The sequence below is a fragment of the Alosa alosa genome, chromosome 1, assembly GCF_017589495.1.
Source record: "Alosa alosa isolate M-15738 ecotype Scorff River chromosome 1, AALO_Geno_1.1, whole genome shotgun sequence".
In the NCBI taxonomy this organism is placed as follows: Eukaryota; Metazoa; Chordata; class Actinopteri; order Clupeiformes; family Clupeidae; genus Alosa; species Alosa alosa.
The window spans coordinates 12,650,325-12,673,209 of record NC_063189.1 but is presented as its reverse complement, the minus strand read 5'-3'; the positions used below and the strand labels follow the sequence as shown (position 1 = coordinate 12,673,209).

Sequence of the window (22,885 nt, the reverse complement as noted above, 5' to 3'; positions counted from 1 at the left end):
GACAGACACTTCTTATGACCATCCTACCTGTTCACAAGATAAATACGTTTGAAGTAAACTTTCAGTACTTGTATAAAATTAGCTGTGCTTTGAAGCTGATTATTAGCTATAATGTACAAAATAACAAGGAACGTAAAATCTTGTGTAAAAACAACTAGAACATCTAGGTTGCTTGTGACAACAAATGTTCTTAAAGAAAGAAGAAAGAAGTGTATTACTCTTTTCCTGCAGATATCTTAAGAAACCTTTATGTGTTATATGGGCTCATGTTGACTAGCAAGGTATTAGTGATCCAACCAGTAAAAGTGGCTGGATCCCTAATGTTTTTGTGAGGATGAGGATGTTGATGATGATTATGTGGAATTTCGGAATCTTTTATTATGTGGAATCTGTGTGAAAACTCTGATTCCTTGAAAACTCGTGAATCCAACGCACCCAACCACGCCCACTTCGTATGCCAAGTGGCTTTTTTGGAGTTTTGATTTGTTGTTCTGTTTCAAAGTTACAAGTCAACCAAATGTAATGTTGTGGCCAGTAATGAATCTATTACTAATATCTCCTAATAGAAAGGTGTAATCACAAGCAATCACCTCAACATTCTTTGAACACAGTCACACACCAAATCTTTTGAAATTGTATCCATGGGGGGTGCACATTTCAATATCTCAATAACCGATTAACATAAAAATGGGAAATTTGGTACACCTACAGTGTACAGCGGCATCACTAGGAGTGCAAAAGATCAAAACTGGGGCTTAAGCATTTTTTTCTAAAGAGGGTCCGGGGGTTTCTCCCCCAGGAATAGAAGGCCAATCGTTGGGGTCCTTATTATCATATTTTAATAACAAATATAGCTAATTTTCCCTCACTAGACCTAGGCCTACTGAGTATATGGTATTTATGGGGCATTAAAAGAAAAAAATTGTCATTTAACAGAGACCTCACACCCAAACAATTTGTTATGCCTGTGACGTGATAAATGAATGCATCATTTCAGGTGCCACTCTAATCGCTAACTGTAAATGGATGAATCCAACACACAACTCCTTGTTCAATTTTCAGTTTTCATGGACATCATTGGTATGTTTGCCTAGGACTACCTGTGGCTGTTCAGAGGCTGGCTACTACTAGCTAGTAACACAGACCATTAATTCAAAGCCAGAGCTGGCTGCTTTTTTCACAAACCTGAGCTGATGGAAGTATTATCAGGGGTTGGGGGAGATGATGTCTCACTCTCAACCTCTTCTTGCGCTTTTGGCTGCTCCCAAAAAAAAAAAAAAACCTTCTTGTATCCATATTAACTAACTATACGCTGCAATAGTAGGCTGGGTGGTCTCTGGTAATATCAATGCGACAGAGGGGGGAAGAGTAGAACACTGATGTTGAATTTGCAACAAATTATTCCGACTCCGTAAGGAACGCCAGGTCAGCGTTAGTAACAATGTTGCAGTTGTGGCTGCTGGCCGTGGCGTTCGATTGGAACCTCATAAAAACCTCTAGGGCAATTTTCATTATTATCTTTTAAGGCATAGAGAGATCTGGGGCTATTCCCAAGACATTCGGGCCTATAGAATGCCTCGAATGCCCAGGGCTAACGACGCCACTGCACCTATACAGCCAAGTTTCAGCAGTCAAGATATCATTGTAAATGGCTGATCCTCATGAAACCTCACCAGCTAATTCATAATAACAAATAGATGTTATGTAGAAAATATGACACAAATCACCAAAAAGGGGGCATTAAATGGCGTAATGCACACACCATTATTTCAAGAACCTCTTATGCTAAAAATGTGAAATTTAGTGTTTGTTACCTAGTTAGTTTGGTTACCTAAACTGCAGGTACCATTATTCAGTTGAAACTGTTGTATAGTTCACTAGGGGCAATGTCATCCATACCACTTCATAATCGCCATTATTTATAATCATGATATCTGAAAAAAACATATGAATCTATATTCATGATTTTTTAATGTATTTTATTTTCAGCAAAATATCTTCACAGACATAAATGATTATGCTGGAGTCAGTATATACACTATTAGAGAGAAAAACATGCTTTACAATACTGAAATAAAATATTTGTGTATTGCAATTCAAAAAGTAACTCACTCGTACATTTACAATTAAGCAAGTAATTAGCTAATTGGCTTCCTGGTACAATTATAGCCATTCTGTAACTAAAGCACTGGTCAGGAAAATGTAACATGGCAGACATAAATCCATACACAATCAGGCTTAACACATAATTGAAGTTAGGTGTGCATTACAGAACTGATGGTTTGAAGTAGATTAACATGTATAGATACAGCAGACATTCCGTATAACAATATGGCATAATGATTTCATGCACTCCAAAAATGTATTATAAGAACTGTTTCATCAAAATATTTAGTTTCAGTAGACTATTTGTTAAATGAATGAATGAATGAATGAATATTCTAGTCAGAATAATTCAAAATATTGAACAGAGAGATTTTACTTTTTACACTATATACTGTTAAGATTTTGTATGTGTGTGTGTGTGTGTGTGTGTATGTGTGTGTGTGTGTGTGTGTGTGTGTGTGTGTGTGTGTGTGTGTGTGTGTGTGTGTGTGTGTGTGTGTGTGTGTGTGTGTGGTGTGTGTGTGTGAAATCCAGTCAAACATGATTCAGGCAACTTGGGTAGACAAATTTCCCTCCCAAGTCACAGACATGACTATCTGTAGAAAGACAAAAACAAACAAACATGTTTATATATACATAATATAATTATATATAATATATTATATATACATAATATAATTAATACTGTATATAATAAAAAGAAACAGGCAATTCATGTTTGTCCTACGGAACCCTGGAGGTGTCATTGCAAGATATTTTTTTTCTGTATATCCAGAAAATGTGCAGTCATTTTACTAACTAACTTGCAGTCATTTCACTAACTAACTTTACTTCAGCATGCTCATTTTACTAAATCCTGTTCTCAATTTACTAGATTGTGCTCTCAATTTAGTAAATTGTGCGCACATTTTACTAAATCGTGCTCTCATTTTAATTTTAGTAAAATGTGGGCAAAATTTAGTAAAACGTGCACACAATATACTAGATTGTGTGCACAATCTAATAAAATGAGACCACAATTTAGTAAAACGAGACCACAATTTAATAAAATGAGACCACATTCTCTCACTATTCAAAATTATTCCACTGCTTGGTTGAATTTCCCATTGTCCTACGTAATTTAGAACGACCATTAACCGTATGTTATTTGCACACCTATGAAGTAGATCCATTTTGTTGGCCGTATCACACTTGTATATTAATTCGCCGAACTTGTTGTGAAGTTTAAATGAACTGTCACGTTGCATCCGAGCTGTAAAATGCAGACGTTCAGAGCATAGTAACATTGTAGCATATGACGGAGGTGGCTTTTAGCTAGATGGATTACAGCAGGCTAAGTAAAATAGCGATGTTTCAAAGCAAAAGTTCATCAGAATCTTGGGATACGCCCGCTTGACAACGGGATACATAGAACTAACGACTGGCCTTTGGCCGTAGCAACCATCCATTTAGAACTAGTAACGGCAGTTTGTCCTGCAAGTTGAGGAATTAGTTGATATGTGTCGGAAGAAATTAGTTCTACAAACAAGACAGTTTTAGCGACAAAACGCGTTTAAATTGTAACAGGAAATGAACACAACGCATGAAGTGGCAACAGTGGAATAAGCGGGATAATGGACTCCACGGTGGTCTGTTCACAGAAATGAATGCACTACGAGGTTTAAACGGCCCTCCGCTTCGCGTCGGGGCCGTTTTACAACCTCGACCGTGCATTAACTTCTGTGAACAGACCACCGTGTCGTCCATTATCCCTTACATATCTTGCAATGACAGCAACTGGCCTCCGTATTGTCCTTTAGCAACATAGAGGCAGTAATCCTTTACCTCATCCAGACCCGGACAGTCATCAGAACGTTGAACACAATGGTTTTCAGGAAGAGGATTCTCAGACCCAGAACACTCAGCGTCAAAAAGTTCAACTTTGGATCTAGAAAACAAAAATACAATAATTATTAATACAAATATGATCAAAATTACTTGACTTTCTTCTAGTTAAATTTCTTCTTTAACCATTAATCAGACATCTCTCCATTACATAATGTTGTTAGTCTGATAATGATGTTTGAACATACCTGGGTCCATATCTCCACCTGGTCCAGCTTCACAATTGGATCCTAGAAGAACAATACAAATATGATTAAGTCAAGTAATATGAGTGTGAATTATGATCTGTTGTAAATGTTTTAGGTTTGTAACCCTTTCTAGGTGATTGGTTGAGTATATCCAAGATGTACTATACCTGGATCCGGGCAAGTGTCTCCCTCTGACATGATGACAGCCTTGCTATATAACTCCTCATCCTTAATAACAGTGGCATCTGTTTTATCCGTTTTATTGAAAAGGGCTGTTTCGTCAGGTGCATTATGAAGTCTGAAGTCAGTGGCCAGGCAGGCTTTAATTGTTTCTTTTTCCAGCTCATAGAAAGTTGGTGTATCTGGTCCCTCTTCTAAAAGAACACACACAAAACAATATGTGTTAATCAACGAGTCGTAGTCCCCTTGATGCAATTTGGTCATGGTAAGGACATGTGGGGCAGAATACCCCTAAGAAAAGCATCCACAGCATGGCATTAAAAGATGCCACTTAGCATGCTAGCAAGCTTTTGGACAATTGTTGCATGCTTTTTACGTAGACACCTCACTAGCTTTAGACAAATGTTCATGATGCTTTTTCCAAAAGAAATATCTAGCAATTATTTACTAAAACATATTTATGGTAATGGTCATGTCAATCCAATATAACAAAGATTAACGAGCCATGAAGGCCCGTCATTGATAGCTTTTGTGACAACTTTCTGTGAAAACCTGAAAATATGTATGGATTCAACCAGTGTATCTGACAGAAAGACAACACAAAGTAATATGTTTTTGTATTTTCACTTTCACAAATATTCCAATTTTAAAGCCTATAAGAATTTGTTACAGACTATTATACAGTCTGGTGAATGTTTTCCCACAACAAAAAGGTACAAATCAGTCATTAAATACTAGTGGATTCCCACTCTTAAATGGATACTTCAGTGTCAAAATGACTTGTTTGAATGAGTAATGATAAATGCAATGATCTGTCACATATTTATCGGTTCTATGCAAACAACTGAACTGGTAAAGGGAACAGATACTCACTATCATCAATTGTCAATGTTGCTAAATCCAGCTGAAGTCACACTATGCTTATGATTTGAATGATAACCTACTCACCCTATATGTGCTGCTTAGCATACAAGTGTCGATTTATGACATTCTGCAAAACCTGATAAAATGTAAAAGGCCTGAAATAAGGTGCCCCTGAAGTACTAAACAAATCAATTAAAGTCATTCATTTGATTATACTACACTGTACTACACTACAAACATTATTTATTTGGTCTTTTTTTCACTTGTACATCTTTCACTTTTCACACACTGTCTCACTGTATACGTTCATAACGTATACAGCTACGTGTGTAGCTAATTGGGTGGATACTACATTTTTCCAGTCAGTGTAGTACTCAAAGCATATGCATGGGCCCTAAGCTTTGTCAACAAGGCTAACGAACAATCTTCAGTCCTCTACACTTCCTATTTTTCCAATGACTCCTACTTCATTCAGTCACTCATTCTCAATATTTCCATATTTATCTCTTTAACCACTTTTCTAATAAATATTTACTGATTTACTGATTCAATAATATATATATATATATATATATAATATTGAGTTTTTACACACAGCATTGACATCCACAATTTCAACACTGCATGTTTATCAATTATGTAGTGATCCAAATTCTCAAAAAACTTTGTACAGATTGACTACAGTAATAATACTCACTGGTTTCAATGACAAGTTGTGTTCCTGAACCAAAATTTAGCTTGTAATCACTGCCAGTCACACAATATGCTAAATCATAACAATTACTCTGTAAATACTGAACACAGATTTCTGTTGTCTGTCTCTAACTACAATATAATGTAACACTATGTTCGTATCTTAATATTTATAGTGATAGTTGTTATGATATATAATGTTATGTATCATTATGCATCATAATGTTAACCCAATATCATCATGTTAACCCAATATGATACGTATCACACGTGTCATCATGCTCAATATGACTATGATTTTGGTAAAATTTTTGGGTAAAGAATTACAAACACTTCCATAAAGAGTAGCAAAGCATTCATAACGACTCATGATCATGATTTGGATACGTATAATCATGTATACCGTAACAATTGCACTCTTAAATGATAATATAAGCCCTTACCGATTCTTGTATCAGAATGTATAATCAAGCTTATTTTACCTCTTGATAATGGCACTGATGTCAAATAATTTATGTCAAATGCTGTTAAGCCACTAAATGCTCTTCATGATGCCTTATGTAACCTTAGCTTTCATAATAGTTGTTCAGGGCTTATACTACAGTACAACACTTTAACAATGTGGTTTATCTATTTATAGGTCATATATAGATGTGATATTGACATGCCAGATACTATGATGCAGTATGAATACTTTATAAACATCTAAATGTATCTATACAGTCTATCAATGAGTTTATAATGCTTTTAGATGAAGACCTTGTGGAAATTAAAAATAAGATTTGATTCAAACAGGTTTATGTTTTGGGGTATTCACTGCCTTCAACACTGAGTTTTGTTCCGTATCCAAAAAATATTTTGTTGACTCCAGATCCAGTCACACACTGCATACACTTAAACCGATAACTTCCTAAATATGGAGGCCAACATTATGAAGCCAATTACATGTTGTTACCTAGCCTAACTGAAATACATCAGCTGCAAGTTGCGGGATTTTGAGTGTATATGGTATCATTTTCTGAATTCAAAAGACTTTTAAAAATTGAAGACATCTGCTTTGAAAATGTTGTGAATTAAAGGAATGGTACTCACGACTATCGACCATCAACATTGCTCCTGAGCCAAAAATTAATTGGCCAACACCACTAGTAGTCACACTAAACATAAGCATTGGACAAAAACTTCACATCTAACTTTATGTTCACAAAGCCTACACAAACATCTGAACTATTACTGTGGAACTGCCATAGAAATATTATCGACAATCAATTTTGTAGCTTTTAGGCCTTTTTAATCGCCTGTGAATACCTTTCAGAACCAACCATAACATCCTGTGAGTGCACAAGCACATTCTCAGTACCCTGCTGGCATTTCAACATTGATTCAACGGTAAATAAACGTTATTAAAAAAATGTTATAACGGGTGAATCAACGTTGAATTATGTGTTGGATTTGCAAATTGAATCAACGTTGATATTGCAACATTATTTCAACATCCGCCATTTCAACATTGGTGCTGATTTCCTTGATTTCTTATTTTACAACCATTTGTCAACATTTTACAATTAGCATTAAAACAGTGTTTCAACATTGACACAACAACTGACATTATTTCACCTATAATTCAACATTGATTTTCTTGACCTTTTTACAACCAACGTTGTTTCAATGTTTGTCTACATACCCTTTTACAACCATTTAGCATTAAACATTGTTTCAACATTGACGCAACATTGACGCAACAACTGACGTTATTTCCCCTATATTTCAACGTTGAAGGTCGGTTGTGTGCCGGCTGGGTAACAACTGATAATACATTTACATTGCATATATGGAAGACTGAATAAGCTTAATGTTTAATTGCTTTAACTATTTTATCTCTCTGAACAGCTACTCTGAATATGAAGGAGGTGTCATTACTTTATCTAACAATGTTTTTCATGGAAGATCATTTATTTTAAATAAATTAGAAAAGGTGATGTTTACCACACTAATCACTCAGATAATAGTATGTGAAATTGTAATAATCTTTTGTATTCACACCGCAGTCTATCTTTGTCTAGCAAATGTGGCTTTTTTTCAAATGTGTTCATGATTAGAATTTAGAATTTAGAACTTAGAATGTTTTTTAATATCTCAATGAGTCTTTCTTCTTTAACACCAGTCCAGATATTTAAATGCAGCATCAAAGTATAACAAAAATTATTTAGGTTTTGTTTCATAAATTGAACCAAAGTGTCTAATTTAAAAAAATCTGCTCACTTAAGTTAGCTAAAACATTTGTCCCTTGTCCAAAAATTACCTTGTTGTTTTCAAACTACAGGACAAAAATGACACAATAGACACAATTGCCTCTATAGTCTCAAAACTAGATATTAAAAGTGTTTGATGCTAAAATTGGTATTACTTACTCAACTGGACAAGTAGATTTGTCCCAGATCCAAAAAATACTTTGTCATTGTAGCTATTCCCACAGTGAAAACTATGGGTATAAAACTAAAGCCTGAATTTTGCAATCCTTAGCTTGATGAATACAAAAACATCTCAATCAATTCTTATGATCTGGGGAGTTAATTATTTGGTTGGCTACAGCAATCCTTTCTTACACAAATTTTGACTTACTTGGTTTTATAGTAAGTTTGGCTCCACTCCCAAAGAATATCTTAAATCCAGATGTAACACAGCCATTGATCAAACATCAAAAACCTAACCTCCTACACTGATAATTTAGGCTACTATCTTAATGTAAAGTACATAAATACAGCACACACGTTAAAACAGTGGATCATATTTCTACCCATCCCCATTTATCTGTTCATGTTTATATCCATGGACAAAAAGAAAACATTGCAAAAAGAAAACAGAACCATGCATCCGTGTTGGCAAATGCATATTTTCAGCTCCACCTAAACTAATACAGCTTGATAATTCTGTAAGGTAATTGCTTGATCTGAAAATTATCTTTAATATGTTACATGGCTATTATTATCAACTAATAGCAGTTTTACATCAGAGTATAGTATTCAGGAGAGTCTGCATCGTATTTTATTTTAAAGTATCATGTGGTCTATTTTTAGTACATTTTTACCTATGTTTGAACTTTTCTGCCTATTCTACACTAAGGTTTGAACGAGGAAATTCAGGACAAATTCTCAATGTGTAGATATACAGTATATTATATATCACCATACACTGCATTTTACTCACTTGGCTGGACTGTTAATTTCGTCCCCGTTGCAAAAATTAGCTTCTGGTTAGCAGACACACAGTACCTGGACCTAGATCAATAACTCTTGCTCAAGCAAGAGTGTGTCACAAACTAAAGGTTTTCCTGCTACAATGACATGACATGGGCATAACATGATTTCAGCTACTTCATGCTTGGATGTTTTTTGATTAATTCCCAATCTGGTTCATATTTCCAAAAAATACAGAGTACCAACACTTCTCATCAAACCTTCTACTCACTTAAATTGATAACAACTCTAATCCCTTGTCCAAATATGAGCTTGGTGTAGTCATTCACACAGTGTCAAACCATTCAGCAAAAACAATCAAGGGTGTGTTTCCCAAAACTATAGTTGCGAACCTGTTAGCAACTTAGTTGGTTGGTAATGGGAAATTGCATTGCAACCAACAAAGTTGCTAATTTAGTTCTATGGTTTTGGGAAATGTGCCCCAGGTCAGCAAAGAGAAGTCACGTAATTACTGATATAATCCTAAAACACATACTTAAAAGCCAAGAACTACTACTCATTTAACATTTAACCTTGTTCCAGATCCAAAGAATAATATTCCAATCCCAGTTGTAGCCATACATCCGCTGTGGTTAATAAACCTAGTTATAAACACTACCCGAGCTCAGGTCTAACGATCAATAATTCCTATGTATACTTCTGAAAAAGTAATTGGACAATATAAAACTGATCGGCTTACATATATTACTTGGATAATATTACATTATGACATCACTACCAATTAATACTTTCTGAAACCCTAATTAGCTCACGTACTGCTTGCTTTTGTATTTGTGGGAAAATATGGCCTAGATTTATTCCTTATGGACAAACGTAAAATCCTCAATTTGGAAATTAAGGAAATGGTTATTTCGTAGAGATTGTGCAGTGTATTACAAGTTACTTACGTAGCTGAACTATTAACTTAGTCCCCATTCCAAAAACAAGCTTCTGGTTAAGAGACACACAATGATGCAACCTATACTGTAATGATAAAGCTTTTCAGCAGTCTCATAACAGTCGGTATTAGGCCACTGTTAGGTTATATTTCACGCAAGTGAACGTGTATATGTCATAGATCTACAATATTGGATGTCATAATACTCAAGGATGTTTTATTTATGCTTAAAGATATTATTATTCATGATATATTAACAATAATATCCTCAACATTAGGAATACAATGACGTTAGCACTACAATTTATATTTTCTCTTTTACACCAAATAATGTATTACAACTGGATCGGCTCTAATATTTAAAATATGCTGAAAAAGAAATCAAACCATGTATGTCATACCATACAGCAGAAACCAAAGGATATCCATAAGGCTACCTCTCAAAGTGTGTGATTGTACAACTATTTTATGTCATTAGTAATCAAAACCATTTTGTGGCAAGAGCTTTTTTGAAATGTAACAAGGTTTTTAACAAGATGTAATATTTTGAAAATGAGACTTAAACATATTGTTACATGTTTGTTAAGAAAATAATAACACTAATACAATTTCAATTGATGTCATTTGTCTATGCTTACATTTGATATTTTACGTTTTCTTTTTTTTTTTTTTACCTGTCTGCAACTACAACATTTGGTATAATACATTGGTCTTTTGGTATATTAGATGGATTCCCAGGTCAGAAACTAGATATTTGAAAGGCAAGACATATATTGTTTCCAGATATTAAAGCCAGTATATTCACAAGATATCCTTGCATAACCAATGTGATAACTGCTCCTTATAATTCATTATCATCAAACTATGCTTCTTGGACTTTGTACAAATTATCATATGTTTACAATTTGTATGTCTTACTTGATTGTATGGTAAGTTTGGTTCCCTTCCCAAAGATTATCTTATATCCAGCAGTCACACTGCCAGTAATCACCCAACAAAATCCCACCTTGCAACTTCACCACTAATAAGCTTATATTCTTTAAAAGTTGAAACGGCCAAATGTCATATCTCCCTGTTACACTTTAAAACAAAATGATACACGAAAGAACTGCAATATTGTATATATAATATATATAGTGCTGCAGTCCTACATACAGTATATATACATTTTTAGAGTTATTTTACATGGATTGAATTTGACATCATAAATAGCAACTTACTTTCACTGTTGCCAATAATTATAGAATATTGCTATAAAATATTGTTTTGACTATATTTGCCTTTTGATTAACCACATCAACTTTCCACTTTTACACAACCATGCTATGAACCTGCTCACTTAATTTCACAAAAAAATATTGAAAATTTTGCTTCAATGCATATATAGTAAAGTTTGTGAACTTCAGTCTAAGATTTTGTCATTATTATTTTAATCAATTGAAACATGATTTCAGCTACTTCATGCTTGGTTGTTTTTGATCAATTCCCAATCTAGTTCATATTTCCAAGAATAACAGAGTACCAAAACTTCTCATCAAACCTTCTACTCACTTAAATTGATAACAACTCTTGTCCCATGTCCAAATATAAGCTTGTTGTAGTCATTCACACAGTGTCAAACCACTCAGCAAAAACAAACAGGGGTGTGTTTCCCAAAACCATAGATGCTAACCTGTTAGCGACTTAGTTAGTTGGCAATAGGAAATTGCATTGCAACCAACAAAGTTGCTAACTACAGTAAGTTAGCAACTATGGTTTTGGGAAATGTCCAAAAATGATATCCAGCAGTCCCACAATTATTGATATAATCACAAAACACATGGGGCCTACTTAAAAGTATCCTACTCGCTTAACATTTAACCTTGTTCCAGATCCAAAAAATACTATTCCAATCCCAGTTGAAGTCATGGCATACATCCGCTGTGGTTAATAAACTTAGTTATAAACACTACCCAAGCTCAGGTCTAACAATCAATAATTCCTTTGTATACATCTGAAAAGGTATTGGGACAATTTCAAACTGTTTGGCTTACATATTACATGGTTAATATTACATTATGACATCACTACCAATTAATACTTTATGAGACCCTAATTAGCTCATCAAGTACTGCTTCCTTTCGTATTTGTGGAAAAATATGGCCTAGATTTATTCCTTATGGACAAACGATAAATCCTCAATTTGGAAATTAAGGAAATTGTTATTTTGTAGAGATTGTGCAGTGTATTACAAGTTACTTACGTAGCTGAACTATTAACTTAGTCCCCATTCCAAAAACAAGCTTCTGGTTAAGAGACACACAATGCTGCGACCTATGATAAGCTTCTCAGCAGTCTCATAACAGTCTGTATTAGGCTACTGTTACGTTATATTTCATGCAAGTGAAAGTTTATATGTCGTCTACAATATTGGATGCCATAATACTCAGGGGATGTTTCATTTATGCTTAAAGATATTATTATTCATGATATATTAACAATAATATCCTTAACATTAGGAATACATTTCCGTTTCAATTTAGATTTTCTCTTTTACACCAAATAATGTATTATAACTGGATTGGTTTTAATATTTAAAACATGCTGAAGAAGAAATCAAACCCTTTAACTTACTGGAATTGACAACAACCCTTGTCCCAAGTCCAAATGTAAGCTTTCCATAGTTATTCACACAGTGTCACACTATACAGCAGAAACAAATATATCCAGGTAGCAGAAGGCTATCTCTCAAAGTATGTGATTGTACAACTATTTAAAGTCATTAGTAATAGAAACCATTCTGTGGCAAAAGCTTTGTTCAAGATGTAACAAGAATTTCAACAAGATGTGATGTTTTGAAAAAGAGACTTAAACATATTGTCACATGTTCATTAAGAAAATAATAGCACAATAATAACAAATAATACAATTTGACTTAATAACATTTGTCTACATATGCTTACATTTGAAATGTGATATCTATTTTATGTTTTTTTTTACCTGTCTGCAACTAGGAAATTTGGAATAATAAACTGGTCTATGTGCATATATTAGATGGATTCCCAGGTCCTCCCAGATTTTGTTTCCAGATATTAAGCCTGTATATTCACAAGTAATCCTTGCATAACCGATGAGATCAACTGCTCTTTATCATTCATTATCATCAAACTTATTTTTACAATTTGTATGACTTACTTGATTGTATGGTAAGTTTGGATCCCTTCCCAAAGATTATCTTATATCCAGTAGTCACACTGCCAGTGATCACCCAACAAAATCCCATCGTGTAACTTCACCACTAATATAAGGTTACATTCTTTAAAGGTTAACATGAGTAAATGTCCAAATGCCGCATCACGTTACACTTTAAAACAAAATGGGCATGAGCACTGCCATAATTTTTGTTAATTCAACAAAAATGAATTGAAGATTTTGCTTTAAGGCATATATACAGTATTAGAACTTGAATGACCAAGAATGAATGAACATGAATTTCAGCGTAAGAATTGTTTGTCACTATTATTTTAGGGCACATTCACACTAGATCCTTTGGTCCGAAGTCGGACCCAAGTTCATTTGGACTGTTGGTTCGGTAAATTTTCATAATGTAAATGCAGTCTACCGAACTTGGATGTGGACATTTAGCTAATTTTGTACTGATTGTCTTACCTTTGATAGTGTGTACCAATTTATTATTAAGTATTAAAAGGAAATAACATTTTGTAACCACTTAGTTATGTTTTAGGCTAATTTTACGACATCAATTGTTGACTGGTGAAAGTACAAGCTAGCTATATGTATAAAAGACATAACATATAAAAACTTCCATAACTTACGTGTCTGAACATTTAATTTTGTGCCTCTTCCAAAAACTATCTTGTTGCCAACAGTCACACATGACTTGACTATGTAGCAAAAACCCTCAGGAAAAAAATATTACGGTGCCGACAAGGTACTGGATGTTGCACAAGCCATCACAAAGAAATGAATTTATGAAACAACTACATCATGTAAGATTAGCACGTTCTCTCTCTCGAGTTGATTTGGTTATGGTAATTTGATCTGTTTTTTTTAACACTCAAGTGGTTTCTTTGTCCCAACAATGAACGTCAACATACCATTACTTATTTCTATGTGTTTTAACTTTTGACTGAGTGTAGTTTTTTACTTTTTACATCGTCTACTGGAGAGGTTGTGTTGATTTAGATTCCCATACTGTGTTGCAAGATATGCTACAGATATGCTACTTTAACACAGACTTAAACAATCTCTGAGTCTGCACAGGTTGATATAAAAAATAAAAAATAGAACGTTACACATACGTGATTCTATGAACAGCCTTGTTCCACCTCCAAAGATGATACTCTGACCATACACACAGAAGGAAATCTCAAAGCAAATACACTACTCTAATCTACAATACAATACTCTCAGCTCTCAGAATATTTTAAAATCAATTCATTATTATCTGTACAAGACATTTAACGTCTCTCTAGTCAATGTCATTTTAATGTCAATGCCAAATTAAAGGCCAATGCCATATTCAATTGTAGTCATATATTGAATGTACTAACAACGGGCAACATTAAAATACTTTTCAATTAGAAAATTCATTATTTTCCATTAGATACTCACTTGAGCCTACTAAAAGTTTAGTTCCTGTCCCAAAGATTAACTTCCATCCTGAATTTGTCACACAATGCATAGGCCTTGAGCAATAACCTTTCATGTGTATGACAGGTCAAAAATGTTTTATAAAAGCAAAAAACATATGAATTACCCTTCTATGTTGGCTTGGAACTTGGCGTGTTTTTATGTGCTTATACATACACATATGAAGCCATTTATGTAACAAGTTTACATAAGATTAGTATTTTTTTATAATTTAATAAGCTCACCTGCATACATCTGATGCAATGCCATTTGCTTCTACCATCTTACAGTAGACTTTCTCTATTGCTTTTTCTGTTTTACTCTAAAGGAATGTATAGCATTAAATGATAAGTATAGTTTTAGACATATGAGTTAGACATGCTATAATTATCCCTGCACTCTGATTACTAATTTATTAAATTTTCCAGGAATAACAAATGTTATTACCTCGTGCTAATTATGATATATATATGTGTGCAATTGTAATATTATCACAAATAAATCTATGAATTATATCTACAGAAATAACAGGGACTCACTTGCATCAACTGTCAACTTTGTGCCTGTCCCAAAGGTTATCTTGTTATATCCAGTATTCACACAGCATTGGGTAACATTACATTAACTGCACTCAGAGTGTACTGGGATCACTGACTGCACCATAAGGCATTCAAATGGTAGGCTATTTGGAGGTTATTTAGATGGTGGGTATTTATTACATTTTTTGAATAATAGTAAACTATTAAATAAATTGGTAAGATACCCTGTCTTTGTGAATTACCTCAGATATGAAATACCTCAACATGCCTATAATGTTTTAAGATTGGTGCTGTCACATGTTTCTTTTGCAGCTTTATAGTTTTGTAGTAGGGCTACTTTTGTAGGACGTGTCAGTGTTATAATTCATGGGAAATATTAATAGAGATGATAAAGTTACATTTTGAAGAAAAGTAACCTCTTTTACTGTTTCTATAAACAATTTAACTTACATCCTACCCAATAAATCTTTCCATGAAATGTATTCATTTGCCACCCAAAAATATGAAATAATCTACTTGCTGAATAAAAAGATGTTTGGTAAAAAGAAGACAGCAAGCAAAAGCAACTTACGTGATTGTATATTTAGTTTCGTCCCACTTCCAAAAATTATCCTATTAATATTCACACATATGTTAGCCTTGTGACAAAAACCTACAACTATTTGCTATGATACTGATACTTTCATAAATGTAATAAGTATAAGTATATAAGTATATATACTCTTTTGATCCCGAGAGGGAAATTTGATCTCTGCATTTAACCCAATCCGTGAATTAGTGAAACACAGCACGGTGAAGCACACACTAATCCCGGCGCAGTGAGCAGCCTGCAACAACAGCGGCGCTCGGGGAGCAGTGAGGGGTTAGGTGCCTTGCTCAAGAGCACTTCAGCCGCAGCCCACTGGTCGGGGCTCGAACCAGCAATCCGGTTACAAGTCCAGAGTGCTAACCAGTGGGCCACGGCTGCCCCTAAAACTACATTTAGCTAGTATTGTACTGCTTGTCTTAGCATTGATAGTGTGGACCAGCTTATAAGCATTAAAAGGAAGTAACATTTTGTAACCACTTCACAAAGGGGGAAAAAATAAATGGTTGACCATTTTACATTGTTTGAAATGTAAAAGGGTATTATTTCTTACATTGCCAGTATGACTTATTGATCTCTCTCACATGGTTATACTGTTTTAGTCTAATTTTACTACATCAATTGTTGACTGGTGAAAGTACAAGCTAGCTATATGCATGCAAAAAGACATAACGTATGAAAACTTCCATAACTTACGTGTCTGAACATTTAATTTTGTGCCTCTTCCAAAAACTATCTTGTTGCCAGCAGTCACACATGCACTGACTATGTAGCAAAAACCCACAGGAAAAAATATCTTCACTGTCGACAAGGTACTGGATGTTGCACTAGCGATAACAAATTAATTTATGAAACAACTACTTATCATGTAAGATTAGCACATTCTCATGTTCTTCATTTTTGATAGTTGATTTGGTTATGTTAATTTGGTTTGGTATTTTAACACTCAAGTGGTGTCACATGTGAGATTTTTTTGTCCCAACAGAGCATGAACCTTAACCTTCAATAAATGAACATACCATTACTTATTTCTATGTGTTTTAACGTTTGACTGAGTGTAGTTTTTTACTTTTTACGTCGTCTACTGGAGAGTTTGTGTTGATTTAGATTCCCATACTGTGTTGCAAGATATGCTACTTTAACACAGACTAAAACAATCTCTGAGTCTGTACAAATTGATATAAAAGTAAAAACGTTACACATACGTGATTCTATAAATATCCTTGTTCCACCTCCGAAGATGATCCTCTGACCATACACACAGAAGGAAATCTCAAAGCAAAAACTACTCTAATCTACAATACCATACTCTCACCTCTCAGAACATTTAAAAATAAATTTATCTGTACAACACATTCATCGCAAATGCCATTAGCAATACCCCTTCAAACTCTGACCAATATGCTTCATGCTGTCACAATATATATATATATTCTTTGTTTTTGAAAAAATGTATCAAGTACTACTTACGTGTTTTAACCCTAAGAAGTGTCCCTCTTCCGAATATTAGTTTGATGCTATTCACACAGTCTTTGGCCTCCATACAAAAACTGTGAGTGATTTAATCAAATGCTGCTACTTCCATTCAATGGAATTTATTTTCAGTCAATGTATATTACAAAGGACTACTACAGGGTCTTAATTGTTGATAGTTATTTTGGTTATATACCAGTATTTTCTATGTAGTATAGCTTTTTCTGTAGTATCGCTTTTATAGCCTGTCTTCTACTGAGTGGGTTTGTATTTATATTTCCATACTGTGTATTAAAACATGCTAACAATACCCTAAAACACTCCACGTTTTGAAGCAGTTGGTATTGTTTGTAATTGTTAGAAATGTTACACTTACGTGATTCTATTAACAACTTTGTTTCACTTCCAAAGATGATCTTCTGATTACCACCATACACACAATAGGAAATCTCAAAGCAAATACACACTGGGGCCTACTGAACATTTCAAAATCTAGTAAATATGTTTATATGTACCAAATTTCCAGTGTCTATAAAGTCATAGTCATAAGCCATACATATTATGAGCACGACAAAAAAAATTGATGATATGACTGAATGCTAAAACGTCAAATACAAAGGTTTTCTTTATTTCAGCATTTTAGATTAATTGATAGGCTATAACTTACGTGTTTTCACTTTAAGAAGGGTCCCTTTTCCAAATATAAGCTTGATGTTGTTATTCACACAGACTTTGGCCTCAATACAAAAACTTTGAGTGATTCAATCAAATGCAATTTCCAGTATTGTGAATGTAATCAATGTTAATCAACTATACATCATAACTCAGAGTTTTCATCTTAGTGATATCCTACTATTATACAGAAGGATGTGAAGTAAAGGGACTAAAATGTTATTGAGTATATGAGACTTTGGGTGCTGAAACCTTTCTCTAAACTCCCTAAGTAGAGCTTAAGCAAACGTGCCTTTAGCCTACTGTCCAAACTCAAAAGTATATAAAAAGATCATCTAGCAAACATACATGGATATGTTGAAGCATAATGTGGTAAATACACCCACACTTGTTTTTATTTTTTTAACTTGGACAGCAACTTACCTGATTCAACTCTGAGCTGAGTCCCTTTCCCAAATACTATCTTGATATTGTCATTCACACAGGTATTGGTCTTATTATAAAAACTATCAATACTGTACTACATGTAAACATGCTGTAGGCCTATTATACGTTTACTCCCCTCAGCTTTGCTTTAGGCTTTACAGTATTTTATCATATTAATTAACTAATAATTAAAACTGCTTTGAGCTTTTTGTGAGATATTTTTGAGCAATAAACATTTTACAAGTATGAGACAAAGCCTCTACTGGAGGTCTGTTATCTGCAAGTCATTTTTAAAATATACATACTAGAACTGATTTAACATCTTCAAATTCACATTACAGTTATACTCACTGGAGTGTACTGTCAATCTTATTCCTGCTCCAAATATGATTTTCCAGTCATTTGAAGACACACAACATAACCGGCCACAGCAATAACAATGCAAGCAACATACCTTGATTGAAAGACTTGGCAATCTTAATGCCTTACTACAATATTTAGCAACTGAAAGTATAAGTAATATATTGTTACCTGAGTAAATCAACCCACTGTTTAGGCTATATTCTACATATTACTATAGGAATTCACTTCTTACTCACTTTTTTCAATGATTAATTTGGTTCCTACTCCAAAGAATAGTTTCCAACTACCAGTCCCAGTCACACTGTCCAAATATTCTGTGTAATAACCTCAGTCTATAAAGTGATGTTTAAAAGGTAGCTAGGCCTTACTAATCTCTTAACCATTAATTAACAGTTAATGGCCATATTTAAAGGTGAACTTAACACCAACTTAATGACGTGATTGTGATGAGTATTCACTATCTGATCAGTTTTAGACTTCACAAATATATTCTAAATGGTTTTATACACAATCCTTATCCTTGATCCCCATATCCTTATTGTTTCAAATGAGCCGAAACGGAAGACCTACTTGATTTTATGAACACCTTTGTTCCACTTCCAAAGACAATCTTCTGGTTATTATACACACAATGCTAAATGCTACAGCAAATACACTACCTCTACATTTCCCTATTTAATAATGGGCACAACAGATATACAGTGTCTTGTCTTGAAACACCAAATATTTCATAATATAGTTACTTTGACTTGGGCTGTAAAGAATGACCATATCTGTGCTAGTCCTAGAAAGTCTGGTCAAATGTCAAACTAATAACTTCCTCCATCAATTTGGTTTGTTTTTTTTTTTAAATGAAAAAATATCTTCTACTCACGGGCTTCAATTCTAAGTAGAGTACCTCTTCCAAATATTATCTTGTAATTGTTATTCACACAGACTCTGGGCTCATACCAAAAACCCTCACTGCCTCCATTCCTTCATCATCGCTTGGAATGTGTCCAAGTATGTATGATACATGCCACATTCTGTACTAAATATCTGTTCATTTCACAATGCAAAGCTATGTTGTATCAACCTGGGACTGAATGGAACTTATCCAAACACTTTTTCTAGTCTTTGATAGTCTACTGTAAAATTTCACAACTGCAGCAAGAGGAAACTTCTAATTGAAAGGGCATGTAATCTATCACCTGAACACTGCCATCAAAAATACAAACAGGGAATAAATTAAATGCTGCAACTTGGACAACTCAGCTCTTGGCTTTGTCCCTTTACCGAATACATTCTTGAATATATGCCATTCACACAAGTTGACCTTAGCGATGTTCACAAAAAGAGGCTTTTAATCAATCAATTCAGTCTAAACATTAGTTGAAACAACTATATAATGTTTGATGGGATAGAGGACTGGATATATTAACTCTCACATATTAAATTAACATCAGTACTTACTGGATTCTACAGCCAATTTCATCCCAACACCGAATATGATTTTCCTGTTATTTGATGTCACACAATGACAGGCCTCAGACTAATATCCCTGATAGCAATACCATCTCATGTACAATTCTTTCATATTGCTTATGTCAAACTAAACCATTCTTTCAAATATCTAGCATGTGCATCTGTTAATAAACCAGGATGATCACTTTGTTGTATTGTTGCGCCACTGAACCCATATTGGGGGAACAAGAAGATTAAAACTAAGCCACAATAATTAGACTTTTTGGGATTATAGCTAATGCCAGGATTGTTGCACAATATTGATACACAGCTTGATAACCAACATGCCAGTAATTATACTTAATTTGTACTTATGACAAAATAGCATAGGCAATAAACAAAAATACGAAATAATTAAGCATTATCTGTTAGACTGCTAGATGGGCAGTTTTCAAATTTCTTACTTGATTCAACAAATAGTGATGTCCCTTCTCCAAAGATCATTTTCCATGTCCCATCATTCACACACTAATACTGGTGCAGCAAAAAACTGTTCTGATGGTTTAAGATGATTAAGCTGTTAAATTTTAATAAATGAGCTTGGCGTTATATTATCAAGTTAATTTGAACATTTTGATGACGAATACTTCTCTATTCTTACAATAATCTATTGGCACACGTGTCCTGACTTAATTGCTAATGTAGCTATTTTCGTTTGACTGTCTTTATCAGTTGACAAAATGCATTATTAATTTGATGGAAACTACTTAATGATAGCATGTTGACTAGGACTATAAGAAAGCAAATAAAAACAGTTGAAGAATATAACAACTGTTAAGTCAATTATTAACTCAACTAATACCCGGAATAATATAATTTTAAATATCTTACTGGTATGCACAACTAAAGTTGTGCCTTTTCCAAAGATGACCTTTCTTGTCCCGCCATCCACACATCATGTATGGTCTTAACAAGAACTTATACTGTGGTATGTCCTGAAATTCCTGTATTTTGCCTGCTTCTTTTCATACTGTAACAGTTCATATTACTAGCTAGCCTCTGACATATTACTGAAGAGAATTACAGATTGATTATAGAATTACTAATATCAACTGTACCACTACTAACTGGATCACTACAACAATCTGAGTAAATACAAAGTGAAAGGGGCAAAATATAATGCATTATAAATCAGTCATAATCCCAATCCTAACACTATGTCTATAACTAAATATTTGTATTTGTTGGACTCATCTACCGCATTAAGTTAATTCCCATTCCAGGAATCCCAAAGTTTGTTTTGATAACATAATGCTGTGGCCTTATGTAATATATAAATGCTTTCTATATAAGACACAAATACATTGCACAATGATTACATGAACATCTTACTTGATTCTACAATAACGTTTGTTCCACTTCCAAAGATGATTTTTCGAGTTCCATCATTCACACATTGGCATAGGGCTCAACAAAAACACTGGCTCCGAGATTAAGACAAAACACTGGATACTATGCATGCTTTAAATATGATCAATAAACTACTAAACTTTGATATAATTTTCTGTGCTATTTTCCATGGTGTTCATTTAATTTCTCCTTTATTTGACATTCATTGGACTAGAGATGAATGGTTATCCCCTCCTATCAGCATCGGTTTATACGCTAAATTACCTCTTTTAGACCTATTTGGTACATAGAAATCACTAGATAATTATAAAATTAGTTGGCTATATGGTTCCTGCTTGTTTCTACTGCTTTTGACAGAACATCAACATTACTTGGTTATTAAATTGGGGAATATAATTGAAAATATGTGTGTTCTTCATGTAATAAGAATATTTCCTAACATGATTAGTTGTTTACTATTTTCTATTCATGTGCACAGTAACATAAAACATCATTTTTATATTCTCGGTGTTACATATATATCAGATAAATCTAATGACATCAAAGTCTCATTATATTACTTACTGGTATTTATGATCAATTTGGTTCCACTTCCAAATAAAATTTTCTGGAGCCCAGTCTGTGACACACTATGCTAGGGGCCTGTTCAATAAACAGCTTTTCATCTAGACTAGTTGATCACACTAACGAAACCGTTAAAAGTTGGCCATTTTTAAATACATTTAAAAATGAGAACCCTAATAGACACTTATTACCCAGTGAGCATAAGGAATAATTTGTAATTTGAGTAAAAACTTACTTGTATGAATTTTTAATCTTGTCCCAGTTCCAAAAATAATTTTGTCTGCTCCGTATGACACACTATGTCAACCTTCTAAACAAATACTAACCTACTGCAACAATTTGATTGACTGACACTCTATTCCACCCCAATTTTCAATCAATTTCTTAACATCATAAAGTCAACTATTTGTCATATCAGTAGTACATGCAACAAATCTGACAGATACTAATGCTAATGGAATAGTATTGTGGTCAACAGAAGATGGTCAGATGATAAACAGATTACATATGAAAATACAATTTTTGAGAATAGCTATACAAGTCTGAACACAACTGAATCAAGATCCAAAATTGTATTGAGAGAATTTTCCAAAATGGTCATGGGCTTAATGATATGAGGGTCATATATTTGTTTAACTGAAAGATTTCACCAAAGACTATTATAGCGATCATATATTGTATAGTTGAAACTCTAAAATACATACATTTAATATAGTTAAATATTCCTT

The 22,885-nt window shown here is 33.8% G+C and overlaps 1 protein-coding gene across 1 annotated transcript in view; it reads right to left on the bottom strand.

Moving 5' to 3' along the window:
- Window positions 1-1,962: 1,962 nt before the first annotated feature.
- LOC125305325 (M1-specific T cell receptor alpha chain-like) overlaps window positions 1,963-22,885 on the bottom strand; it is a gene marked incomplete at its 5' end in the record, with an annotated part of 32,220 nt that continues 11,297 nt past the window's right edge. The window contains 4 exons of the mRNA XM_048259993.1: window positions 1,963-2,702; window positions 3,931-4,033; window positions 4,179-4,220; window positions 4,346-4,552. Coding sequence (XP_048115950.1) covers window positions 2,699-2,702; window positions 3,931-4,033; window positions 4,179-4,220; window positions 4,346-4,552 — 356 coding nt within the window. The remainder of the gene's footprint in view (window positions 2,703-3,930; window positions 4,034-4,178; window positions 4,221-4,345; window positions 4,553-22,885) is intronic.